At 49.2% G+C, this 24,431-nt stretch overlaps 1 protein-coding gene across 6 annotated transcripts in view; it reads right to left on the bottom strand.

The window, feature by feature from the left end:
- RALGPS1 (Ral GEF with PH domain and SH3 binding motif 1) overlaps positions 1-24,431 on the bottom strand; it is a 217,256-nt gene that overhangs the window by 52,780 nt on the left and 140,045 nt on the right. For all 6 annotated transcript variants that reach the window (XR_009455975.1, XR_009455976.1, XM_059715770.1 and 3 more), the window contains one exon: positions 3,768-3,905. Coding sequence is in view for 4 of the 6 variants with exons in the window: in XM_059715770.1 (XP_059571753.1) it covers positions 3,768-3,905 (138 nt within the window). In the remaining 2 variants the exon portion in view is untranslated. The remainder of the gene's footprint in view (positions 1-3,767; positions 3,906-24,431) is intronic.

Below are 24,431 nucleotides of genomic sequence, written 5' to 3'. Positions count from 1 at the left end.
GGCCAGGATGAATTTCCACAACTTAAAGAAATAAAAGCAATTCTTCTCTGGTTTCCTCTAATTCTCTTGACTATATTAACAGAAGCAAAATGAGAACTTCAACCTCCCCAGGGAAAACGTGTCTAGGAATATGATTCTGTTAGACAGTCTGAGAACGTCAGGGATTTGATCACATATCGACTTGATTATTGCGCAGTCCGTAGCTGAGATTCAGCTGCAGACCTCAGCCTGGAGCAGCCAACCTACAGGAGCCTAGCTCAGACCCTGCTCTTGCATTTTTCAAGGAACCCATTATTTAGGAGATTACAGAGAGGAGTTGCTGGTAATTTATTTTAATCCATTTATTTGAAGGAAGGCATTACAAAATGAATGTATAGAAATAGTGGAGGCCACTGGCGCAGACAAGAGGACCAGGAAAGCTACAACACATCCTTTTATCACTTAAGATGTTAAAAACACCATATAACAACAAGAGCAGTCTGAACATTGCCAATATCTTCCAAGTATATAACACTCAAATTAATAACTCATTCCCACATGCAGTGGTGCCCAATGGTTTTGCTCTGCGGGCTGGATGGAAGGTCCCAGTCTGTCCATGGGCCAGGTCCGGCTGGCGGGCCCCATCCAGTACGTGGGGCCGATGCAGCTGTGAGGGGAGGGGGTGCGCCGCCCGACCTTGATCCATCTCCTGGGGGGAGCAGGGGGCAGTGGCCTGGGCCTGGGACATGTGGACAGGGTGGGGATGTGGAGCATCTTGGCCCAATCCAGATACGCGGGGGCAAGCCTGGACCTGATCCTACTGCGTGGAACTGGCCTGGGCGAAGCTAGGTCCAGGTGCGCAGAGCTTCTACCACTCCCCCACCACTGACTTTTCTGATCCGTAGGGATCCCTGCCGGCCACAGGCTGAGCACCCCTGCCCTAAACTGGAAGACTGATAAATGAGTACACCAAAACATTTAGCAGTGAGAATAAAATCAGTCCAGTATGAAAAGTAAAATCATGCGCAGTTCTTATTGACTGACTCCTCTTTAGGCCCCCGACAGCTGCAGCCCCACTGACACGCTGAGATTTGTCAGGAAGTTCCTTCCTTACCCTGTCAATAAATTACTTTCAGCACTCCTGACCAAGCCCATTAAAGTCTGTGACACGGGGGGCAAAGATCAGGGCCCGATGATGGAAGTGCCAGGCCTGGTCTACACAGGCACACACATGTGGCCTCCAGCTAATTTTTGAGTCCTAAAAAAAGGTAGTTTTTGAGTTAATTCTCTTGCATTAACTCTCCCTTCAGCCCCAGAACAAGAAAACTCTAGTGTTAAAGATGCTGTGATTTTAGCCCATTAATTCTATACATGCTCTCAAGGGAGCTTTAATGCTTGCTTCTGGTTTAAACAATGAGAGCTCATGATAAAGTAACAACAGCAGGCTCCATGTTGGCCAAGACCCAAGAAATGATGAATTTCCTGTACAGAGGCTTCACAGAGGGCTGGAATCATGCATTTAGCAAGTATGGGTTTTAGGATAAAGACCTAGCTGACAGCAGAGGCTAAGGGCCCAACGTCAGGGACAAAAGCAGCAGGCTTACGCCTCACACGAGACTATGGGTTTGAACTGTTTCCTTCTATGGGCTGGGCTATATGGGCCCACCGAACAAAACCTTGCTCTGGATCTGTTCCAAAGCACAGTGCTTTACCTCTTTTACAAGCAAAGGTCTTTAACTGCAGAGCATGAAACACTGCTGTCGTCTGGACCTCTTCGGAGGACCCGAGCCTGGAGGCAGCAGCTCTGTGCACAGGAATGGCTCTTGCAGCAGTGTCTGACGCATCTAATAGGGCTTGCAAAGCAGGCTTTGCAAAGACTGGCCCTATGAAGCTGATCCCTGGAGACCTATAACAGTTATCCAAGAGACTTACCCCTGTGACCAAACGGTCATATTTGTTGGGTGAGGCACCAGGAGAGAGATTTAGATGCTACTGAAAAGGAAGAAACAATGGGCAGGGGGGTCTCTGGCCCCAGTGTTTCCAGTAGGTCTGTAAACGTGCTGACGGCAGTAAATGCTGCTGAGGCTGGAAGCACCACAGGTCAGGTACCAACTGCATCAGTACCAGGAAAGTCAGTCCTACGGATATCAGACTGGTCTCTTGGCAGAAGGCAGTATACCAAGGTCGCTGAAGTCTGTGGTGAAGAAGAGGATGATGCAAGATAGAAGCAAAGATGACCGTCGAGGTGGAACAGCCCTGAGTTGGAACTGAAGTCACTGAGGTTGGGAAGTCAGATTTTAGAGGACAGTGGCGCAGTTACATTTGTGATCTGGCTGGTACCAGGGATGGTGACTGATGCTGGCGCACAGTTTAAAAGTGGTGGTCTTTGCTACTCTGGGCAGTAGGTGTCAGGGGTCTGATGCACTGTATCAGCCGTTTGCAAGGAGATGCTCAGTCTCTGACCTGCAGACTTGAGAACCAGGAGTGACCGCACCAGTCGCTGGGGCAGTAGCTGCCAGAAGCTTTGACATGGAAGCACCGTCCTTCTTCCAACTTGCCTGAGAGCCATTGCCTTCCTGCAGGTATCTCCCCCGCCATCTGGGTGCACTTCAAGAAGTTTGCAAATGGAGCAATTTTCAGGCTCATTCTACTCTTCAGAGCAGAACTGATATATTAAAAGTCCATCATTTAAGAGAACTGAAGATTTAGAGCCTGGCAAGTCGTAAAGCCTTAGACCTCGGCCTCAACTGTAGGTGTTGAGCAAAGATTCCTTGAAAAGATTAAACGTTTTTCTCCTCACATGCATATGTATGTTCATGTGTTTATTTTATTTTGCAAATGAATTAGCAGGATACTAATTAACTACAGACATGAAGCATACCAAAGAAGCACTAATGACAGGGGTGCAAAGGATGCTGAGGCAGGCAAAGAAGAGACCCAATTTAACTGTCAACCCCAAAGCAAGAGCCTAGACTGCCCAAACCCTTCACTTTTACCTTGTACAGCAGTTGCATTGGTCTAGCAGACCCTAGGCACTATTCCCTATTCACAGGGAATACATGTTATGTTCGTTCGAGCTGCCTAACTTGGTACAGGCAACACTCGCTTAGCTCTCTTAATTGGGTCTGGAAAAACTGAGCGTTAACCGGAACCACGTTAAGCGAAATGTATTTTCCTACAGGAATTAATGTAAATAAATAGCATTTGTTACCAGGGTGCTGTTGGTCCCCCCCGTGCCGGGTGGTGGGCTCGGGCGGTCACTCCAGGCCGGCTCCCCCTTCTCCCTGCTGGTGCAGCCCAGCCTGGCTCCACAGAGCCCCTGCCAGCCCGGGACCCGTGCTCCTGCCGCCCTGCCCTGGGTCCCTGCTGGCCCTGGCCCCAGGCCATTGGTGCGGGCCCTGCACTCGTGCCCGCTCACTCGCTTCCCCACCTGCCGTCGCCATTTCCCCCGCTTTCCTGCCCACTGCTGCCGCTTCTCCCCACCCTGCTGCCCGCCTGCTCGGCGCTGTCACGACACTCGCTGAGCGCTAAGTGGAATCGGGCATGAATTTTAAATGCATGCTATAGCAAAACTGTACTAAGCGAAACAGCGCTAAGTGGGGGTTGCCTGTATTAAAACTGAAGTTAGACGGTGGTGGTAGCTAGCAAGTCGGTTGTGTAGAACCTTATTTACTTATATTATCCGCCTGAGTCCTTCTCACAGGAGGAAGACATCTGCTAATAATTTACCATATTACAGAAATATCAGTAAAGATTTTACAATAATCAACAAATGGAAAATGACCAACCATAGTTACAGGAGACTTGCAAATCAGCTATTATTCGAAGGATATTGTTCATTTGATTGGATCTTTGTTCATTCTCCATGATGCTGCCTGAGGCAGGATATGCAGAATCAATGTAGATTAAGTCCAAGAGATAAATTCCTGAAATTAAAAACAAATGAAACAGGTATTTTATAAAGAAACAGTTGCATAAGTGACAATAACACAACAAGAACGAACCACCACCTGCCCTTCTGTGTCTGTCCCATTCAATAATGTGGGGGAGGATATTACAAGCAAAGAGCTCGAGATTCGTCTAATCAAAAATGTAGGTGTTGGACTTCAGTTCTGAGACTCCTTTGTAAATGCAGGGAAAAGCTTTAGACAATGTGCACCTGCATGAGGCAGTGTTTCCAAAGACGGAATGGGCAGGATTTCAGGGTTTCCGCTCACCAAAAGTGACGTTCACAACGGAAAATACAGTAACCCAAATGTGGGGGAGGAAAGCAGAAAAGTCCCCACACCGTTTGCCACGTGCCGCTGAGCCCCTACAGCTGCCCCTGGCTCCACAGGAAACCCGACGCGCTCACTGCCCAGCACGGCTCTCCAGATTTGCCACCCTGCGACTGATTTGTGCCACCCTGCATTTCTGGTCACAGCCAATGGTTAGAGTCTTTAGAAAGATTAATGAAAGCAATGCTTTAGCACTGATTATGTGACAAATTCAAGGTGCTTCTACTTGTTACCTTTTAAAAGGGGGTTAATTAGCAGGTCTGGTACTAATCACTGAATTTCTCTACCGGAAAATAACATCTCACATGGGTTTTGCTAGTGTCCTGGCATTTCAACAAGCACAGGAAGGAGCATTATTTACATTTGACTGGGACATTTCACCCAGAAGGATGAAAGGTGCCTTATGGGATGACAGCTAGACAGACGGGATCAAACAGTGAGCTGCAGTGAGCCTCTGCTACACGGTACGAGGTACATCTGGAACAACCTTCAGTCATCTACTGTCACATTATAGGATCGTGTTAAACATCTTTTGACCAATAAGCAGTTTTTAACAACAAACACCTGATACAACAACACTGGTGATAACAAGGAAAACCAAGTCACCAATAAAGAAACTGCACACCACCTACACCTGTTATCAGGAATAAAACCCCGGCTTCTCTATGACCAGTTGAAGCAGCTCCCTAAGCTCTGCTCAGCAGCAGTGTTTAGTAATGAAACAAGGCGCTTGAAAAGTAAAAGCTGCTCATCTTAGATACGTGGCTAACCAGAAGCCTTGGCCTTCCTGCTTTGGAAACCTTAGTTCAAAGCTTGTGAAAAGAGTCTGGTAGTTTTCAGCGAGTTGCTATAAACACCAAAAAACGCTGTGGTATTTGGTACCATCAGCTGGTCTGATCACTTTGGCTCAGTTCAGGCTCTGTAACAAAGAGCATGGCATAAGCCGAAGTACGTTCACAGACCCGTACGGGGAGGGCAGCTTGCAGAGACTGCAGCATCCCCGTCACTAGCAGCACCGCAGGCATCTGGCTGTCCTGAAAGTGGCCGAGATCAGGACCGTGCTGCTCCTGCAGTACTCAAGAACGTGCCGGCGACAGCTACAGCTACGGCAAAGTCCTTGCCGCGTGCAACAGAGAATCAACACGCAGGGGGAGAGGATGGAGAGGAGGCAACAAGGGAGACAGCAGGGAGGTCTTGTAAATCTCGGATCTGAACTCTGGAAAACGGACAGCCGCAAGCACGAGGAGGGGCCTTGTTCCAGCAGCGCCAGAAACTGCTCCAGCAAAGCCCCCAATTACTGCACGCAGAAACACGGTGCAAGGCTCACTTATTCACCCAGCACCTCAGCAACAACTGGGATGGGCAGCAGGATACTGCTCCTGCCCTTTCCAGCCCATCTGCATCATTTGTTCCCGTTAAGTAACTTTGTCCAGACGGGGAATAATTATTCGAGGGCTTCTTGGCTGTAACAAGATGCCTCTGCTGGAGAGCCGTGTGCCCAGGGAGAAGACCAGGAGGCACACCGCTGCCAGCTGCGCCGCGGAGCGCGTGGCTTCAGCACGTGGGGAGAGCGGCGCATCCTCCGCTGGGAGCCTGCTCCGCTCTGCCAGCACGCGTGGCTGTGACAGCGGGGGACTCTAAGGCTTCAACCCCGCAGGCACTCTGGGGCAGTGGCCGTGGAGCGCAGCCGTGCTGCCAGAGATGCGTCTCAGCCCTTTCTCCCTTGCACACTGGTGTAACAGCTGCACAGAAGCTCAAGCAAATACAATAAATGAGGCTTAAATTCCCTCCCTTCTTAACAGAAGATGCTACTGGGGACATGTAACAGCTATGCCCGTTCACAGCCATCTGCGGAGTGGTGTAACTGGGGCCGGGCAATAGGGGCAACTGCTCCCGGTGCCAACCTGGGAGGAAGGAGGGGGGCTGTGGCCGGCAGCTGTGTGGTCACATTATCAATTCTGATCCCCAAGTCGCTGCTTCCACTTTGCCCTGGGCACCCAAGCTGTGTCCCCACGCTGCTCATCCACACAATCTTCTCTATGCTTTTGGAGATCCTTCATTCAGTGTTAATTTATCAGCAAATATACCTCCAACGCAGGCCGGAAGTACAAAATCCCTGAGAAAAAATGGTCTTCTGTTGACACTGAAAAATTACCATCAGTTCAGGAGTTGTGGAAAGGGAGACCACCTGAAAAAGGACTGCTAAAACAATTGTTTTAAATTAATTACTCTTTCCCCCAGCTTTCCATTATGATGTTCCTATACAACTGAACGCAGCGAATGAATGAGCACAAAAGAACACACCTAGCGAGACCGCAGCAGGTTTTCCTACAGCATCAGCCCTCACATGCAGCCTGCATTTCCCTTAGCCAGGTCCTAGCACACCGCCTCCAGAAGTTTTGGATCATATGGGACAACGTAATAAGAGCAGAGGGGGAGCGGGCCTGCAATGGCACTTGTGTTGACTTTTCAGGGTAGGAAAGGATCCCCCCGACGGCTGATGGCAATGTGCGCAGCGTGAGGAGGGTAACAGCAATCTCTCCTCTTAGGTTCCCCCCAGACTGAAGGCTGAGTTTGGTGCAGACTGCAGCATGGTTGGTTTGCAAAGGCCTGTGAAGTATCCTGTTCATGTGGATGAGCAGCTGCCATGCTCAAAAGAAAAAGTCCATTAATTGCTTCTTTAGTCTTTGCTTGTACCTTAAAAATTCTTATTTTTGCATCATTTACAGGTAAGCTGCAAGTCTGAGACCTCCATGAATCATATCGACCCATGCCAGGGGAACTAACAGCACCTCCTACCTTTAGGTTGCCAAACACGTTCCATCGCAAAAGTTTTCTGTGGCCTGTTTTTGAGAAAGTCTAGTGCCTTGATACAAACTTAGTTCAACCTTTATTACAGGATCAAGCGCTTCTTTGTTTTTCCCGGAGGACCTCTTCCTGTATAAGGCTCAGGGCTCTGATTCGAGGTACAAAAGGAGACTTATGGTTGCACACCCAACTGTACTTCTGGATTTTTAAACTTCCAAGTGCTTCGGTTTGCAGCCTACGTAACTTGGAGTATATTTTGTATGTAATTTATACATGCAACATAAGACCCTACACCCTTATTAATGGCTGGAAAGTGAATACAACCCAATGCCTATAAAACCACTAATAATGGAAACCTTTGACATCAAACAGTCAGCAGTTTTTCACTTCCATGGATAAAAATAAAGCGCTCTGTTATTAGCAGATCAGATTCTCCTGGTTGCTATACATTTAGAGACAGAAACCGCAGTTCGTATAGTACTTGCTTAGTGCAAATACAGTTGGGAGGCTCATGCTTAGACTGCATTTTTTCCCTTGTGTCTAGTAGAGACACTCCCTGTTTGCTAGTCAAAAGGAGAAACAACAATTGCAGGGGGGAGGAATTAAGCACAGCTGGATGCTCGTATTTATCTGCTGCTGTTATTTATTTAACATTTTGATTACAGGAGCCCCAGAGTTGTAACGGCTTGAAAGCTGAAGGTAAGTGGCATAGGTCGGCAGGCAGACGAGAAGACACGCGCGCACACACATTTTTACATATGCTCGTTATTTCTATTTGTCTTGCGGTTACAGAAACACACAAATGCCGACTTCACTAGCTGCCTGTCAGATACTGGGGCAGAAACTGGTCTTCTGCAGGCTTTTGAAAGGTAAATCATGAACTACCATCGGAGTTCAACCCAGGGAAGCCACCGACTCCATTGCAGGGGTCAGCACGGAGGGAAGCATGGGGCGTATGTGAAAGGGCCATACTTGACCCGTAGACAACTGAACAGATGCATAACTGCTGGAATTTATCCCACTTCGACATCACCATGCTACTGCAGTTGGCATCTTTCCCCACAGCTGAAAAGCAAATCAAAATGAATTAGACAGAGGTAGAAAGAAAGGGAAGGATGGCCAACTGCAGCTGAAATCGCCAGCTGTGCTTTTCTGAGATGAGAGCAGGGGGTATTGGCCAACGGGGTAGTACAGACCGGCCCTTTCTAAAAAGCCTTAAAATACTCCGGTAGCTTACACAGCTTTGGAAATACAAAAAGTGTAGTGAATTTTAGAAGAGGAGGTGTCCTTGCACACGTTCCACCTTCCTGACGCGTTCCTCCAATAACATAAGATAAATATCAAAAAAGGCAAGTGTACAAGGTAGCTGTGAAATCGGATTGCTGGAGGATGAAAACCAGGACTCACTGTTCACATGTTTGGATGAAAAATATGAAATAACCAATTAATAATACTTTCCTTCAGCAACGATGGTAAGTTTTTAAAACAAAATGGTCTGCAATTGCTCAAGTCCTCTGAGGAAACCTGGAAAACTGGTCATTCTCACAAAATAAAATGGCTTGCCAGCCAATTGCAAGCTTTAAAACCACTGATCTCATCTCATAAAAAGCAGCAGGAGATGCTCTGTGTGATGCTCGAAGAAGCTGGGTGCCAAAGTGCACTCGGTGCACTGGTCTCTGGTTTCATTAGACCCTTTCTGGATACAGTGGAAGGTCACACGGACAATGCTGGAGTCACAGAGCAGGCCTCTGGGCGGGGGGGAAACACTCGACACGCACTTCTGTTCCCTCAGACGTTGAAGTCTGTGTTCATAACAGCAGCTTCAGCAGACGGGACCACAACTGGTTACCAGCTCCGAACTCACGAGCCACGGCAAGCTCTGTGGCCAAATAGTCTTTGCTTCCGTGGAGCGGTAAGAGCCTCCGAATCCCCCCGGCACGCACCCCTACCTCGGTCAGACACACACATCCATCCTTCAGATCTGCGACATTCAGTCACATCCTGGAAGGAAGACAAAACTAAAACACCTATCTTTCATTTCTGCAAGTATCTCAAATTCAGTGATGATGATGAAACCAAGAACTGGAGAGGTGACCATGGGCGGATCAAATACAATACTACGATTTGAATTACCTTAACTAACTCCTCTTACTTCTTGTCTTGGCTTTGGATCAAAGCAACGATTTTCATTGTTACTACAGTTTGTTTTAGGTCAAGCTTCTTTCAGGTTTGGCCTCAGTTCTCATTCCAGGCAGAAAATGGCACTGTGTATGATTCACCTAAAGAGCCGCCTTAAAAAGAAGGGGTTTTAAAGCACAGTATTTGTGGAAGGGATCCTCAGCCCAAGGACTCTCTTATCTTGCTTTCAGATGAGGTGAGTCATTGCAGCAGCCACCCAGTCAGATTCAAAATAGCTTTTCCATTAGCTTTAACTAGTTCATGCAGCAAAGCTCCCCCACCTGCGTCTGATCACGTTAGCAGGCTTCAGGATGAGCCCAGAGAGAGTATCCAGGACTCCAGAGTTGACAGAAATAAACTGCCTTTGAGCTTTTTAGCCTCACAGCAGCTGAAAATAAAATAAAGAGGGACCGGTCTGGTGTTAACTGCTATACGTAGGGCGCTCTGCAGGAGACGCTTAATGCGCAGTGGCCTAATAACAACGTGCACTAGTGTGCTGGGCACAAATCATATTAATGTGCTACTGCGCAGTAGTATTAGAGCACTGCACAGTAAGCGTCACTAAAAAACCATGTGGCGGAGCTACTGCGCGGTAACTGTAGTTACTTTGCTTTCAATTAGTACTTCATTAAGCAAGTACTAAGCTAAATGCACAGTAGCTACTGCACATTAATGAACATGTAGATGCAACCATAGAGAAGCAACTTGCTGACCTCAGGTTTCTGCTCGGATCAGGTTTGGGTCGGATCAAATCAATCTTCCTCCCCCTTCGTTTCTCCCCCTGCCGCAGGCTTGCAGAAAGAGTGGCAAAGCACAAGGGGAAGTTTGTATGTATGCGAGACCGATCGTTTTAGACTCGTACAGACTTTCGGACATTGTACTGTACTCTCTACAATGGGGGATGCATTTCACGACACAACGTGACTCTCTACAAGGCCAAAAGCCACGAAAGCAGGAGCCTGAGCCAATGAAGACACAAGAGGATAGCTGGTCTGGTCACGAGGAGTATCAGCACAGATAAAACCAGGTCCCTCTTACCTCTAGCACTTCACGTAATACATTTCCCAACGAGGTGCAAATTCCAGAGTGAATAAGACGACAGCGAGGCTCATGCTTGTGCCTGGGCCTAGCTGTCCTGGTAAGAAATGTGCAATGAATTTGTAACAGCAAGGAGAGGAAATACTGTATTCATACTTTCTTGAACAAAGTCATTGTATGCACTCGAGGCAACTATCTCATCCTTTTGGGCCTGTACAAAAGCAGACCCATGTATTAGATGGTGTGCAAACTTCATATAAAAAACATAATATACATAAAGAATTAGCCTTAACTACTGATCATTATCCTTCTCTGGGAACTGCAGCCAGCAGCATGACAGCCAGGGAAGGAAAGCCTTGTCTGAGCCCTAAGCAAGGTCTGACTCTGCAGGACAGATTCAGTGATAATGGTGTGGTGCGCACATGCACATGTACACACACACACACACGCACGTGCATGGACGTGTGCACGCAGACACCACCCCCCCCCCGGACTTAAAGTTAAATCCTACACACAGATCACTTGGCCTGCCACAGGAATGCAGTCACCCTTGCTTAAAATGCAGAGCTGCACGACACGACCATTTTGAACTGGAAGTGAACTCCTTCCCCAGCAGAACTCACGCCGTGCCTGGCTCCACGCGTGGCTGCCGCTCCACCTAATCAGCACAGATTCAGCACCCAGCACCAGCAGCTGTTTGACACGGGGGCCACAAGGAATTCACAGATGCAGCATTTTTTACAAATCATTTTGCTCAGTGCTTATCAAACATGAAAAGAAGGCAGCCCTGGGGTGAGATAACTTCTTGTCTGAAAGACTACAGCACGGGTTGGCAACCTGAGGCCGGTAGGCCAGGCTGGGTTTGTGGGACCGCTGGATACAGCTGTGGATGCAGGACTTCGGTGGCCTTTGGCGGGTGACGGGCACTCTCCCTTTGCTGCCACGCGGTGCAGTGGCGGTGGGGGCCAGGTCCCAGTTCTCGCCTACCCGTCTACCTCCAACTCGGGTGGGCAGTTCTGGCCTGCAGTCAGAAAAGGTTGCCTCCCCTGCGTTTGATGAAAAGGACTGCAGGCCCCGAAAAGCTCAGAAAAAGACGATCTCCGAGTTACACTTTGTGAGCGTTGCTGCAGGACAGAGCACCGCTCGCTGCATCGGCAGCCTCGCTTCCTGACATCCCCGCTCCTTCTGCACGGCCACCCAGCTAACAGCGCACGGCTTGCGCAGTCACGGTGCTGCTGCGGCTAGAGGGTGCCACAGTACTGAAGGCATTTTGTGTCACGTAACAGCCAGGCCCTTCCTACTTCCTACCTTATTTGGGGTGGCCTCCCATCTCCCATAAAGCTGTCTCTCGGATTTGCACATGCCACGACAGATGGCTGCACTGCAGGGGTGGACAAATGATCGCTATGCTCTGTGAAAGGCCACAGATCCTCTTGCTTGAAAGGAGCTACATAACCTAACAAGACTGTACCAAACTGTTACTTATAATAACCATGGCAGAGATTTTTCCCATTCCTTTGCTATTGAGATCCCCTTTAAATGGCACCTTTAGAGGAGAAAGCAACTTCTAAAACCTTGTTGAAGTCTAATAAACCTAAAGGCACAGCACAAGAAGTCTATCTAAACATGCTGATGGCATAAAAGTCACTAGAAGCGTGTAACAGTCTCCTGACAATGGACAAGCAACGCTAAGTGTTACACGTAACGTGCCCATAAAGGCTGATGAATGCAGCTCTGTCTTAGGTGACAAACAACCGAACTGCGCCGTGGCCAGGAGCTTCTGTAAAACATGTTTATACAGCAGACTGGATGGACCCTCACAAGTTCAAACCTTGCACCGAGTAATCCCACTGACTTCATCGGTTACAGCAGGGATAAATTTAGGATAATTATGGTGTTAGAGAATTTTTATTTTCCTATATATGTCACTCAATAAAACTCTGTTCAATGAGCCACACAGACAGGCTGAAGTGTTGGGTCTGGGGATGGCTGGAACATCAGCATCTCGTTACAGATATCGCATATCAGCGTCACAGATTACCAGGAGTGATGCCTGTAACCATGTTATTGATGTTTTTTCCTAAACAAAGTATATAAACCTGTAGCTTCTTTAGCAGGCACAGATCTTTTATCCATTTGAAGTTTGGGCTTTATGAATTTTCCAATAGCTCCTCCATCTGTGCATGTCCTGACACTCTTATTAATACTGATTTCCTACATGGATACAATCAAGTTACTAGTCCACTGTGTTCCATCAAAAGCAACTTAACTTTAAAACACAAACAAGGGGAAATATTTTAGTTTTATATTAGCCCTAAAATATGATAGTTATGGAATTACGTAGCTAAAGAACGTTCCAGCTGGGGGAATTGTACAACGTCAGCCAGTCTATGGAAAGAAGAAAGCACGTGGTATTTATGATGCTGGAGACCCTGAGGCAGCCTTATAACATAGCCTTTTGTTTTCCACGGTGCTGTCACACGCAGCAATGACTGCACAGAGCTCTCACCGAACCGGGAACTCTAACACTCCCAGTATCGGCACGTGGCCTGAGTAATGAAACAACAGGAACTTGCAGGGCGCGCACGCGTTAACTAACATTTTTAAGTAGCAGCTGGGAAGAACACGCTCAAAAGTCCCCAGAAAAAGAATAACTGCAAGGAACTGAACTGGGGCGGTTTCGAGGTGGGGGAAGGGAAGAGCGGAAGGTGAGCAGGGAGTGTAAACACACATGGTGGGAGATGGAAAGTAGGAGAGGTGCTAAACATTTGCACGTAGACATTGCAGAGACTTGGTACAGTGCTCTGTGGCCACCTGAAAAGGAGTCTGATCAAGAGCAGTTGATGGACTTTGCAGAAAACGCTTTTCATTATTAGCAAACTAGGGTTATGGAAAACTAGTCGTCTATTCAAGTCCAAGTACTTCTGCTAAGTTGTCTTAAGTCCCTTGTTTCTGGACATGCCAGATAATACTATATTTAGGAGTCAGATCTCATAACCCACAACCCCCATGCCAAAAATTAGGGCTTCGTTTTCATGAAGTGCTTTTTACTCACAAACACTTCCTGCAGGTTTGAGTCTGCAGAACAATAGATGGGGGAAGGCAAAAAACAGACAAAGACAACTGGCAAAAAGCCAGGCTCTCGGTGCCTGTTGCCCTTCCCCTTGGTCACTCAGAAATGGAAACTGCTCGTCTGAACAGGAGGCTGCGAGTTCCAGTCCTCGTCGCGCAAAGCCAGATGTTTTCAATGGGTTCGTCCTCAGCTCTCAGCAGGCACCTACAGACCCTGGTGCGGGCAGAGCACAGCGCGCCCCGACGCCTTGCCACCAGCCCAAACACTGCTTAGATTGTCATTAGTTCACATTTGGCAGTTGTGTGGAGGGTTTGGGGAAAGCGCTTTGCTTCCTTCGCTGACCATTCACCCTCTTTCTAAAGCTCTTGTGTAAAAGAAGTGTGTTAGGGAGACATTTATGGATCTGCTGATTTTGCAGAACGGTTCACCTGGCCAAGGAGAAAGCAAAGTTTATTAAAAGTTAAATGATCTCAGTTGTGCAATGCAATTTTTGAGAGAGATCTGTGGGGCCCGGCTCTCGATTATCCTGCATCTTGTGTCATATATAGATCCCAGGAAAAGACAGGACTGAACACCGAGGGACTTATTCCCCTTTTCATTAGGGCCAGTTCATACCAGGTTGGCAATGTAAAAGTGGCCTGAAAGTGGTAATGAACTATGCTCACACGCTCTTCACGCGTTCTCCACGGGAGCAGTATAAAGGAGAATCAGGCCCTACCCTTCTGATTTGGTGACTTTTTGTACATGACTAGGCAAGGGGCATGGGGCACCACGGGAGGTCGAGGCCACGCAACCAGAAATCCCAATGTCCTTTGCGTCGGAGAAAAGCTAGCAGACTCATGGAGAAGCAGCCCTGCAAGACGCACACTCAAAAATGTCATCTGACCAGTAGCCAAAACCTGGCAGTCATACAATTGTTGTACGTGTCAAAACACAAATTTGAAAAACCGAAGAGGAGCAGAAAAATTATGATCAATAAAAGCAGCACATAGAAAACCAGCTATCTCCACTTTGCACTTCCTGAAATGCTTTTCAGCACAACCTGAGTATCCAGCTATGCCCCCCTCCCCAAATTATTTTGATTCCCGAAACACCGTCTAAGCTCCTAGAAAGCATACAAACTCCTTGAGCATCAAAATACTCAGACTTGGCTAAAGGCACAGCAATGCTCTCTCTAATTACTGGCAGTTCTGTCTTCCATTTCAGGTGTCAAACTGACAAGAAACCGTCCTGGGAACTGTGCAAGCGAGCACGGATCCTGCAGCAAGACCTGCGCAGCAATGCACGCATGCAGGCCGCGCAGCCCGAGCCTTGCGGGAGCTGACGGGACTGTGCTGGGGCACTGGGCCTTCCTGGTTTTTAGGGCAGAATGAGACCTAAAGCATTTCCCCCCAGCGCTGTGCAAAACCAAGCGCAGCTTCGCAGGAAGAGCAAAGTAATTTCTTGCAACTTGTGTGTGGCAACACACACCCTGGGAAGGTCCGCTCCTCAGAGGCTGTGGAAGCAGCACCACTACGCTCTGTGACTCCAGAAGGAAAAAGTACCGAAAAAAGTTTGGTGGGAAACTTGTCTTGCAGTTTCCTATACTCCTTTCCTTCTGTTACAGTGCTGAATTTTTAGTGTTATGCTAATATAATCTATAATCCATTTGGATCATCTGAACAGTCTGCTAGTCATTTAGACGAAATTAATTGGCAAAGAGATGAATTCAGCAGGGTTCACGCAGTGGTCACTGCAGCTACTGCTACAACGTGCAGCAGGCACCCGAAACGACACACAGTCACTGGTATGTTCAGGGTCACTTAAAAGGTGGAATTTATTTGCCATTTATTAGTAGGTTGTCCTATGTATTAGTGCCATGGCTTTATCTGTTGCATAACAAAGAAATAGTCTCCTGGGCAGGAAAACAACTTGTGCAGAATAAAAAAATTGCCACATTTCCATATTAAACTTTCCATTTTCTTTTTTGAGATCATTTATGATTAATGACATTTTTTCCATGTTTTCTTGCCCTGCCTTGGAAAGAGCACTCTAAGGTTTCAGAAACGTAGCTTGCTGGCTCACGTAGCTGAACTCGTGCGGTTTTATCGCATCAAACTGTCTCAATAAATTCCAGCCATTAAAGTAACAGGAAATGCAGCTCTGCTAGTAAAGGATACTTTTCTCAGGGAGGGAGAAGCAATCCCAGTATATTGCAGGGTTATATCTAGAGTGACAAATACTTCCCCCAGACAAGAGGGGAAGCTTTGCAGTTATTCATTAGTAAAGGGAGTGACAGGACTAGGCAAACTTGTGGCGAACACAAAAGCTTCTGAATTCCTTGCTTGGGACAAATTACATTAGTGCAATCCACTGGTACTGGAACCAACTGTAACCATTACTTGTTTAATCCAGATGCAAGAGAACTGGTAATCACAATTCCATCTGGGGAAACGTACATTCTTTCCTGCAGACTCAACGTCCTCATGTGCTCTTTAGTCTTCAGCAACGTCTCCGTACTGTCATCTACAGCCGTGAATTACATAACAGTACAAGCGGTAATGGGAACTGAAGACAAGCGGTGCGGCTGGCTGCAGTTTCTCTCTCTCTCGCTTTCCAGAAGGGGCAGGCTGGCAAGGTGATTTAGCTTGAAAAGGCACCGAGTATCAGCTTCTCGTTCACATGTCTGGTACACCTGATGCTGGGTTATTCTGGTGTTTTACGGCACAGATTCAGACTCACGGCGCAACTCTGCGTACTCCAGCCGAGGCCTGGACGATCTCCTCCAACACAGCTCCCGCTCCTCTTCACACTCCCCAAGGCCAGAGAGGACGGTACCTAATGGGACCCTCCTCCTTCTGCAGCTTCCTTCACGCCACCCCGAGCCCCTGCCAGCCTGAGAAGAGAGGTCACATCGAAGCATAGGAACTGGTTCTCAAGGGTTGCCCTTCATTGTTAGTTTTCTTCAGAACTTGCCAGGGCCTTTCCCAATACTAGCAAAGCCCCAATGCATTTTGCAAAACTCTTCTGATGCTTAGAAAAGAACGGGCGATGTGGTGAAAATACCACGGGTGCTCTCACACAGAAGGGCTGGGCTGGAGGCACAGGGCCAGTGAGCGGCAAGGAGGAACCCCTTTCAAAGATGTCTTTTAAGCAACTGAAAGGCGAGGGACGTTTAGCTTTCTCTGAAACCCACTCTAAGATGTGCACTTTGGGCTAAGAAAAAGAAAGGGCATGTCATGCTTCCTCTTGGTAACACTCCCCTGAGAGATGTGCCAACATCTTACACTGCACACCTCCCAGTGCTGCCACCGGGTAAAGGATGCTCTTCTTTTTTTGCAAGGGCACAAGGACCCAGAGCCCCGTCAGGGGCGCTGGCAGCACCTGTGCCACGACAGTACAACACGGGCTGCCGTGAACATAAGCATAGCAGAAAAGAGGAGTTTGGGGAATTACTAAAAAACCCAGTCTGGTCTGTAACACTCTTCAGGTGGCCCAGACTAGTCTTTTAAACATTTGCTTCCCTTGCTACAATTGTCCTCCTTCCCAAACAGGAGTTACACGGCACGGGCCTATTCATTTTAATGTGGGTATATACATATATGCACATGCATATATACATACATGTGTTTGGTTTGGGGGGAGAGGGGAAGGGCCAAACGACCTTGGTGCCTTAACACTTCTAGCTGACAAGTTATTTGGGGTATTTATTGCTTTCTGCTGAAAAGCACTTCCTAATAACCAGTCTGGGTTTATTTTCATTTTCACCTACAGCCTGCTCTCCACACACCTGTGGAAACAGTTTCTGGGGCTGAACTCCACACCATTAAAACTTCTGTGTACTTTCAATAAATCCCTTCTTAACTGTTCTGCTTTCTATTGAAAACAGCCCCCGTTTTGTAACCTGTTTTAGTAGGCTCAGGGTTTCAGGCCTGCGGATTAAGTATGTTGATCTACTCTTTGCATCTCCCAAGTTCCATAATTCAGGGACCAAATACTGCAAGCTGCAAATGCAGAGCAGAGAAGTCAGTCCTCGCCGGCCCTCCTGACCGAGACTTCCTCACAGTTCATTTTCTGCAGTGGCTGTCTACCATATGTTCAAAAGCTATGGAAAAATAAACCATCTCTACATAACAGTGCTGGGCAGACAAATCGGCACAGTCTGCTTCAGCCTTCGTTTTGGTGCAATCCCCACTACAGTGGGTCTTTCTTAAAGATCGCAGACAACAAACTTCCCCCGTCCGCAGGCGAGGAAGAACCATGGTGACGTAGGGTACGCCTAGGCAGTGCCAGGCAGCACCGTGCGGAGACGCATGCTGTGCTCGCTCCACATGTGCAGGCTTGTGAAGTCTATCAGCCAAGCTTGTTAATGTGCACATGGCGTGAAGGCACACGGTTACGCGGCCTCCAGTGCTGGAGGTGGCATGAGCTGAATGCTGCCTTGTGTCCCCTCCAAAACCTGTCTAGGGTGGCTCCCCGTAAACGCTGGTGTGTTTACAAGAACGACTGAGCAGCGCTCTTTTCTCCTGTCTTCACATTTATCTACCTGTGCTCACTCTGTACGCCCAGTACTAGTCCAGTCCAAATCCCCCTCGGTGGGCTATGCAGCTTCTCTGACACATTGAGTGTGCGGCTGCTCACAGTGTTCGGTGGATTACACAGACCGAGCAAAAGGCTCCTTCTCTCACCACGACCTGCGACTGAAGGAGATCGCAACTCCAGATCATCTCTAGAATCTGCAAGGAAAACTTCTCTGTTAGATTTAATTTCTCTTCACTTGCTCCGACTCCCCACAACAGCTCTAGTTTAGACTGGATTGCGAACTGGCTGGAGGGTCGTACTCGGAGGGTGGTGGTGGACGGGTCATATTCGACCTGGGGAAAGTGGGCAGTGGAGTCCCGCAGGGCTCGGTCCTTGGGCCCGCGCTGTTCAATTTCCTTATCAGCGATTTGGACGATGGGGTGAAAAGCAACCTGTTCAAATTTGCTGATGATACCAAGATTTGGGGTGAGGTGGGCACGCTAGTAGGGAGGGAAAGACTGCAGCAAGACCTGGATAGGTTGCAGAGGTGGGCTAACAAAAACAGGATGCGTTTCAATACGGACAAGTGCAGGGTGCTGCACGTGGGCAGTAGTAACCGGCAGCACACTTATAAGATGAGAAACTCCCTTCTTGAGAGCACAGAGGCAGAAAGGGATCTCGGAGTCATCACTGAGTCCAAGACGAACACTGGCCGACAATGCTAGGTCACAGTCGGCAGGGCTAACCGGACCCTATCGTGCATCCACAGGTGCATCTCAAGTAGGGCCAAGGAGGTGATCCTCCCCCTCTACGCGACACTGGTCAGGCCGCAGCTGGAGTACTGTGTCCAGTTCTGGGCGCCGCACTTCCAGAGGGATGTGGACACCACGGAGAGGGTCCAGAGGAGGCCACCCGCATGATCTGGGGACAGCAGGGCAGGCCCTACGAGGAGAGGCTATGGGACCTGAACCTGTTCAGCCTCCACAAGAGAAGGCTGAGGGGGGACCTGGTGACCGTCTACAAGCTCACTGGGGGGACCAGAAGGGTTTGGGGGAGACCTTGTTTCCCCTAGCGCCCCCCAGGATAACAAGGAATAACGGCCACAAGTTGTTGGAGAGTAGGTTTAGATTACACATCCGTAGGAACTACTTCACAGTCAGGGCGGCTAGGATCTGGAACCGACTTCCAAGGGAAGTGGTGCTGGCTCCTACCTGGGGGGCTTTAAGAAGAGGCTTGATGCCTACCTGGCTGGGGTCACTTGAGCCCAGTTTCCCTCCTGCCCAGGCAGGGGGTCGGACCTGAAGATCTACGAGGTCCCTTCCCACCCGACTTCTGTGATTCTATGAAGACTTTCTGGGCTTGGTGGTTTTCCCCACTCACATTTCTATTTCTGCCTTTGTATCTATTTCACTGGCCCACCTGGGGCAAATTCCAGGCTTGGGCAAGCGCTAAGTACACGTCCAGGCTGCAGTCACCGCTAGGACTCCGGCTCACAGACCTGCCCAAGACAACTCCAGAGCAGCCAAGCTCAGGCGCTGCTAGCAACACAGCTACGGCAGGGCAGATAGTATCTACCTAGATCCTCGAGTGGGGTTTGCAGCCTGCACGGACTTTCCCGCTGCCGCAGCTACACTACCCGTTCCACCGTGGATAGTTTGCCGTTAGCCCAGATGCGTCCGCGTGAGCTGCAGTGGACGCACACCCGTTGTCCCAAGCATCTCAGCAACCGATTTGACCGCACGTGTGAAGAGTGATGTAGGGGAAACGCTCCCTCTCTGCTCTGCTGCCGCGTCGCGACAGTTTTTGCTGGAGCACCGTGCAGGGCTGGCCTCCTCCTGCGTGACTGACACCTTATATCGTTCTGGGGCTTTTTAACGGGGCGCTCCACACTCCTCACGGCAGTCCTGCCTTGCTGCCCTGGCTGGGATTTGTTTGGTCTGTTTTCTATTGGGATTTTGAGAGTAACATGGCAAGGCTAAAAAGCAGGCAATTAAAAAAAGGGAAGTCTCCTCTTTGAGAAGAAAACTCCACACAGGTTTCTTAAGATTTTCAGCAGTCAGTCTTCCCTTGTGCCTGCTATTCCTCTTGCGAAGGACAGTTAGGTTAGGTATCAGGAAAAACTCTCTCGCCGGGGCTGCATCCAGATGCGCGGTATGTGGCGCCGCGGACACATCTGTGGCGCCACACACCACACATTCAGCTGTTCTCCATGCTGCAAGGGAGCAGCACAGCTTGACCCCTGGATATACAGGGGTCAAAAAACCCCGTGCAAAAAGAGGAGCAGCACATGCCACTCAAAACTGGGGCTGCGCTGGCCGGAGCCACGCTCCAGCTGCCAGCCAGGCTCCAAGGGGCAGGATCGCTGCTCCTGCAGCCCCAGGAGGCCTCTGGCCCTCAGGACAGGCTGCTGCGGTCAGCCCAGTGCTGGCCCCAGCCACCCCCGTGCGCCACAGGGCTGCGGCACAGGCAATCCCAGGGTGCCGCTGCTAGTTGTCTCCGGAGAACCAAACCTCCATGCTCATGTGGACACGGCCTAGGAGGGTAGTAAAGTACTGGAACTGGCTACCCAGAGAGGCTGTGGACGCTCCATCCTTGGAGGTGTTTAAGGTTTGGGTAGAGAAAACCTTGGCTGGCATGACGTAGTTGGGGCTGGCCCTGCTTTGAGCAGGGGGTCGGACGAGATGCGACCTCCCGAGCTCCCTTCCAGCCCTCACTTCCTATGCTTCTGATTCAGAAGGCACTGATATGCAAACAAACGCAGTTATTACATCCCGCTTGAGATCGAGTCTTTCTGTGAACAGGGAAAAGAAACAGCCTGGTAAAAATGGCACCTGGGTGCTGCCTACATCCACTTCCCTTACACCTTCTCAGTCGTATTGGTTTCCAGGGAAAAACAATTGGTGCTTTCAGCCTCACAGCATTTATCTTACTGCTAAAGGAGCCAGCTATAACTAATGCTGCCTTATCCAGCCTGCGCCATACCAGAACTCTTATCATCCATGTGTACGTAACACCGAGAGGGCGCTAGGCACAGCACAGACGAGAATGAAGGCCCGTGTCAGCACTGCACCACGCCAGCCCAGAGCTGGGAAATTAGCCCCTGCAGAAAGGGGATCCACAGGGATCCCACACTGCTTTAAGACCGACTGTGGCACAACTACACCACCCTTCCCGGCAGCTGGCAGAGGGAGTGTGACTGGGGAGGAAGCGCGTGCGACTGGCACAGTGTGAGGTGCCCCAATCCCTAGGTCTCCCAACAGCTCCCATGGGCCAATGGCAATCTGCAACGATCAGAACAACTTTTGCATTATTCTGAGATATGCCAAGGGCTGATGATCCTGCCAAGGGAGCTTACTATCAAAACAGACAATATGCAGATGAGGAATCGGGTACCACTGCAGCTGAATGAGCAGTGCAGTTGGCATGCACCCTGGTAGTGCCAAAGAGAAAGAGGATGGGTGGGCAGATGGAGGGGTTTACGAAGCAGGCAAAGATACCAGGTAAGTGGGCGACAACATGCGGGGACGCGACCAGCTCTCTTCTTGGTAACTGTACACCAAACTGGGGTTGACTATTCCTCTCCCTCCCAGCACTGGTATACTGCTTGGCCCGGAAGGTCCTGGGAGCAGCGGGAACCACGTCTTCACGGACATTGGCACGGCTGCTAGTGCAATGCAGTCCTCACCCTGACTTTGCCTCTGTTGTAGCCCAAACACAAAGCGATAATATTAGCGGGTCAGAATCCATTTCTTCTCTGAGAAGAAACACAACATTAATTCCCCTCACTCAGCGAAAGACTTGGAGACCAACCTCCCAGAGGACAGGTCCAAGCCTGCCAGTGTGCCAAAGAAAACACACTGAGTGAGCTTTTCAAATTCTGGCTCATGCCTCTGCTACTGTGCACAAGAAACTCCCGAAAATGTGAAGCCATCAGGATACTTTCCAGGGAGTGAGCTCATGGGCAGCTGCTTCCATAGGCAAAACATTTTCCAGGGATACTGACATTTATTTCTCCATTGTCACCGAACCAGCCTGCCAGCTGACGACATGCGGACAAGAACAGAGCATTCATTACTGTACAACATAATGGAAATAATCGTCTAGAGCAAGGAAGCAGCACGGCCAAACAATGCACAGTGAACCAACCACTGGGATTTCCACTTCGAGGGGCAGAGCCCTTCAGCTCTGGCAAAGGAGCCGCAGGAAGAGTTCCCAGCTCATACAGCACGCTTGTCCTCACACCACCCCCAAGCCTCCTTCGCCATCATTCCCCTCGCACAACGGTGGTGCGGTGTTACCTACCCTAGGGTACCTGGCAGGCCAGTCACGGGCTGGGAGCACAATCTGGTCTCCTGACGGGCAGCCCAGCGCCCAGCCCAGGGGGCTGCCCCAGGTACGGGCCCAGTTATTGCCCAATTCAATAGGGAAGCGGAGCGTGAGAGCGCGGTGCTCAGTGGGAAGCTGACACACGGTCACTTATCTGCACCCTCCGATTCCCTCCAGAAGGCCTCTCTATTTTCATCCTTTAATTTGATGTTCTTGAGCAAGAGAGAGAGCAACATGGGCACAAGGACAGGCCCCTTGCTTAGGCACCGCTGCCCAAGATCGGTGACGGCAAAACGCTTTTCCAGGTTCCCAGCCAGGGTCCACAGACTCAACGGATACTCTTCCACTGACCTGAATGGTTCAGGCCACAAAGATTTGAAAACGTCATGCGTGCCTGTGGATGATTTACTCCTCCTTAAGGGAACGGGGGACGCTGAGAGGTGTAGCACCATACTTCTGCTCCAACACACCCACCACACTTCCAGGATGCTGCCACTGGGGAAGGCTTTCCTCATTATTGGAAAGAAAAGAAACAAGAATATTGTGATGAACTGTGCATCTTCACGAGGGACCTACCGAAACTGTGGTTTCACAGATTTCACGAAAAACCGCATTGTCTGCGATTCTCACAATCGCAGGGAAATCTGGCACGGGCTGCAATTCCCTGTCAAATCAACTAAAGGGAAAAAAAGCAGTAGTGATGTAGACTGAGTGAAGGCACCCTCCTCCAATCAGCAATGAGGGGCGGGGCTGCCAGGGGACCTCTGCCAATCGGTGGCGAGGGGCAGGGCCGCCACAAAATGCATGCAAAAATCGGCTCTGCATGCTGCAAGTAGGCCATGAAAAACCCGTTGTCTTGCCACGACTTAGGTAGGTTCCTAATCGTCACCAGCCAGAAGGACGGCGCGCTGCTGACAGCACGGGCTTGCCACTCGGGGCACTCGGCCTCCTGTCAAGAGACATCCTGCGTGATCTGGGCCAGCCAGTCTCTTTCCCATCCGCACAATGGGTTTGACAGCACCTTCCTGCTTCAACCTGGCACCGGGAGCACGACTGTCACAACTGTGAGGTCGCTCAGACGCTCTGGTAACGAGGGCAACGCCTTTTAGATGCAACGCACACAGCGTACGTGCTGCTACACCTAGCAGGGCGGATTTTCAAACGTGCTTGTTTGCAGTCTTTCTGCGACTTGTGAGCACACGGAAATTCAGTTCCCTGAAGCATCCAAATCAGCTCCAAAGTGATCATTTTTACAAAACTGCAGCAAAAAATCTAGGTCTGGTTAAGAGCAGGCTGAAAACTGGGATGACTTCTGTGTTGTGCCTCTCTCCCCTCTCCTGGATGTAAATACACAAGGTCAGAAGAGGGGGCTCGTGAATGCTGGCGTGGCACGAAGCACAGGGGATGCTCGGACTGATTAGGCCAAGGGCTGCCCTGACCCTTCCACAGTGGTGTAATGCCAACAAATTAGTGAGCAGCTGCTGCCTATTGTTTGTGTTAGCTAGGAGTCCACTACTACTTTTTCTGCCTTACTAGAGCTGAATAACATCAAAAAATTAGAAAAGTATTGTAGAATGGACTGACCATGATAATTGATTATTCTTACTTATTCTTCTGATTAAAGAGGGTAATCCTGAGTACTTGTTTGGTAAACTGTGCTGTTACCGTGACAACAATTATCACTAAACGAGTGCTATAAAAGGAGCAGAAGTTAAAGGTTTTCACGCGCAAACTCAGCTCTCCACACGTCCTCAAGTATATGTGATGCTTTTATAGGATACCAAGAATTGTGTGTTATTCCCGTGTGCTGCACTTCTACACGCATGCTTGGGTACAGCACATTCAGTAGCAGAGGAAGTGATGTCTGCTGGGCGCACAGTAACTGGCACATACAACAAGAGGAAACCTATGAAAAGTAATATTTTCCATTGTTTTCTCCCAAGAAGTTAAGTAATCACAATGATTTGATAGGAAAACCAGAGAGACAAAAATAGTTTTCATTTTCCAGCAGACTGCATTTATGAAAACCTTTTCCACATAAATCTGTGAGGTTGAATCATACTAAATCAAACAGAGAACACCAAAGAAAGCAACTTATCAATTTACTATTGCATAGTAAAAAGCCCAAATCACTGCAGTCAGCAGTCTGCAAAACCAGAGACACCATTCTCAACAGCTTAGCTCACAGGCAGAAAGTAGCCAACAGCTCTGTGGTTTGGCTGGTTTCAAGCATTTGGATGAAGTGTTCTGCG

Source organism: Alligator mississippiensis, chromosome 12 (genome assembly GCF_030867095.1).
Source record: "Alligator mississippiensis isolate rAllMis1 chromosome 12, rAllMis1, whole genome shotgun sequence".
In the NCBI taxonomy this organism is placed as follows: Eukaryota; Metazoa; Chordata; order Crocodylia; family Alligatoridae; genus Alligator; species Alligator mississippiensis.
The sequence above is the reverse complement of the archived record's forward strand: the minus strand, read 5'-3'. Positions and strand labels throughout refer to the sequence as shown.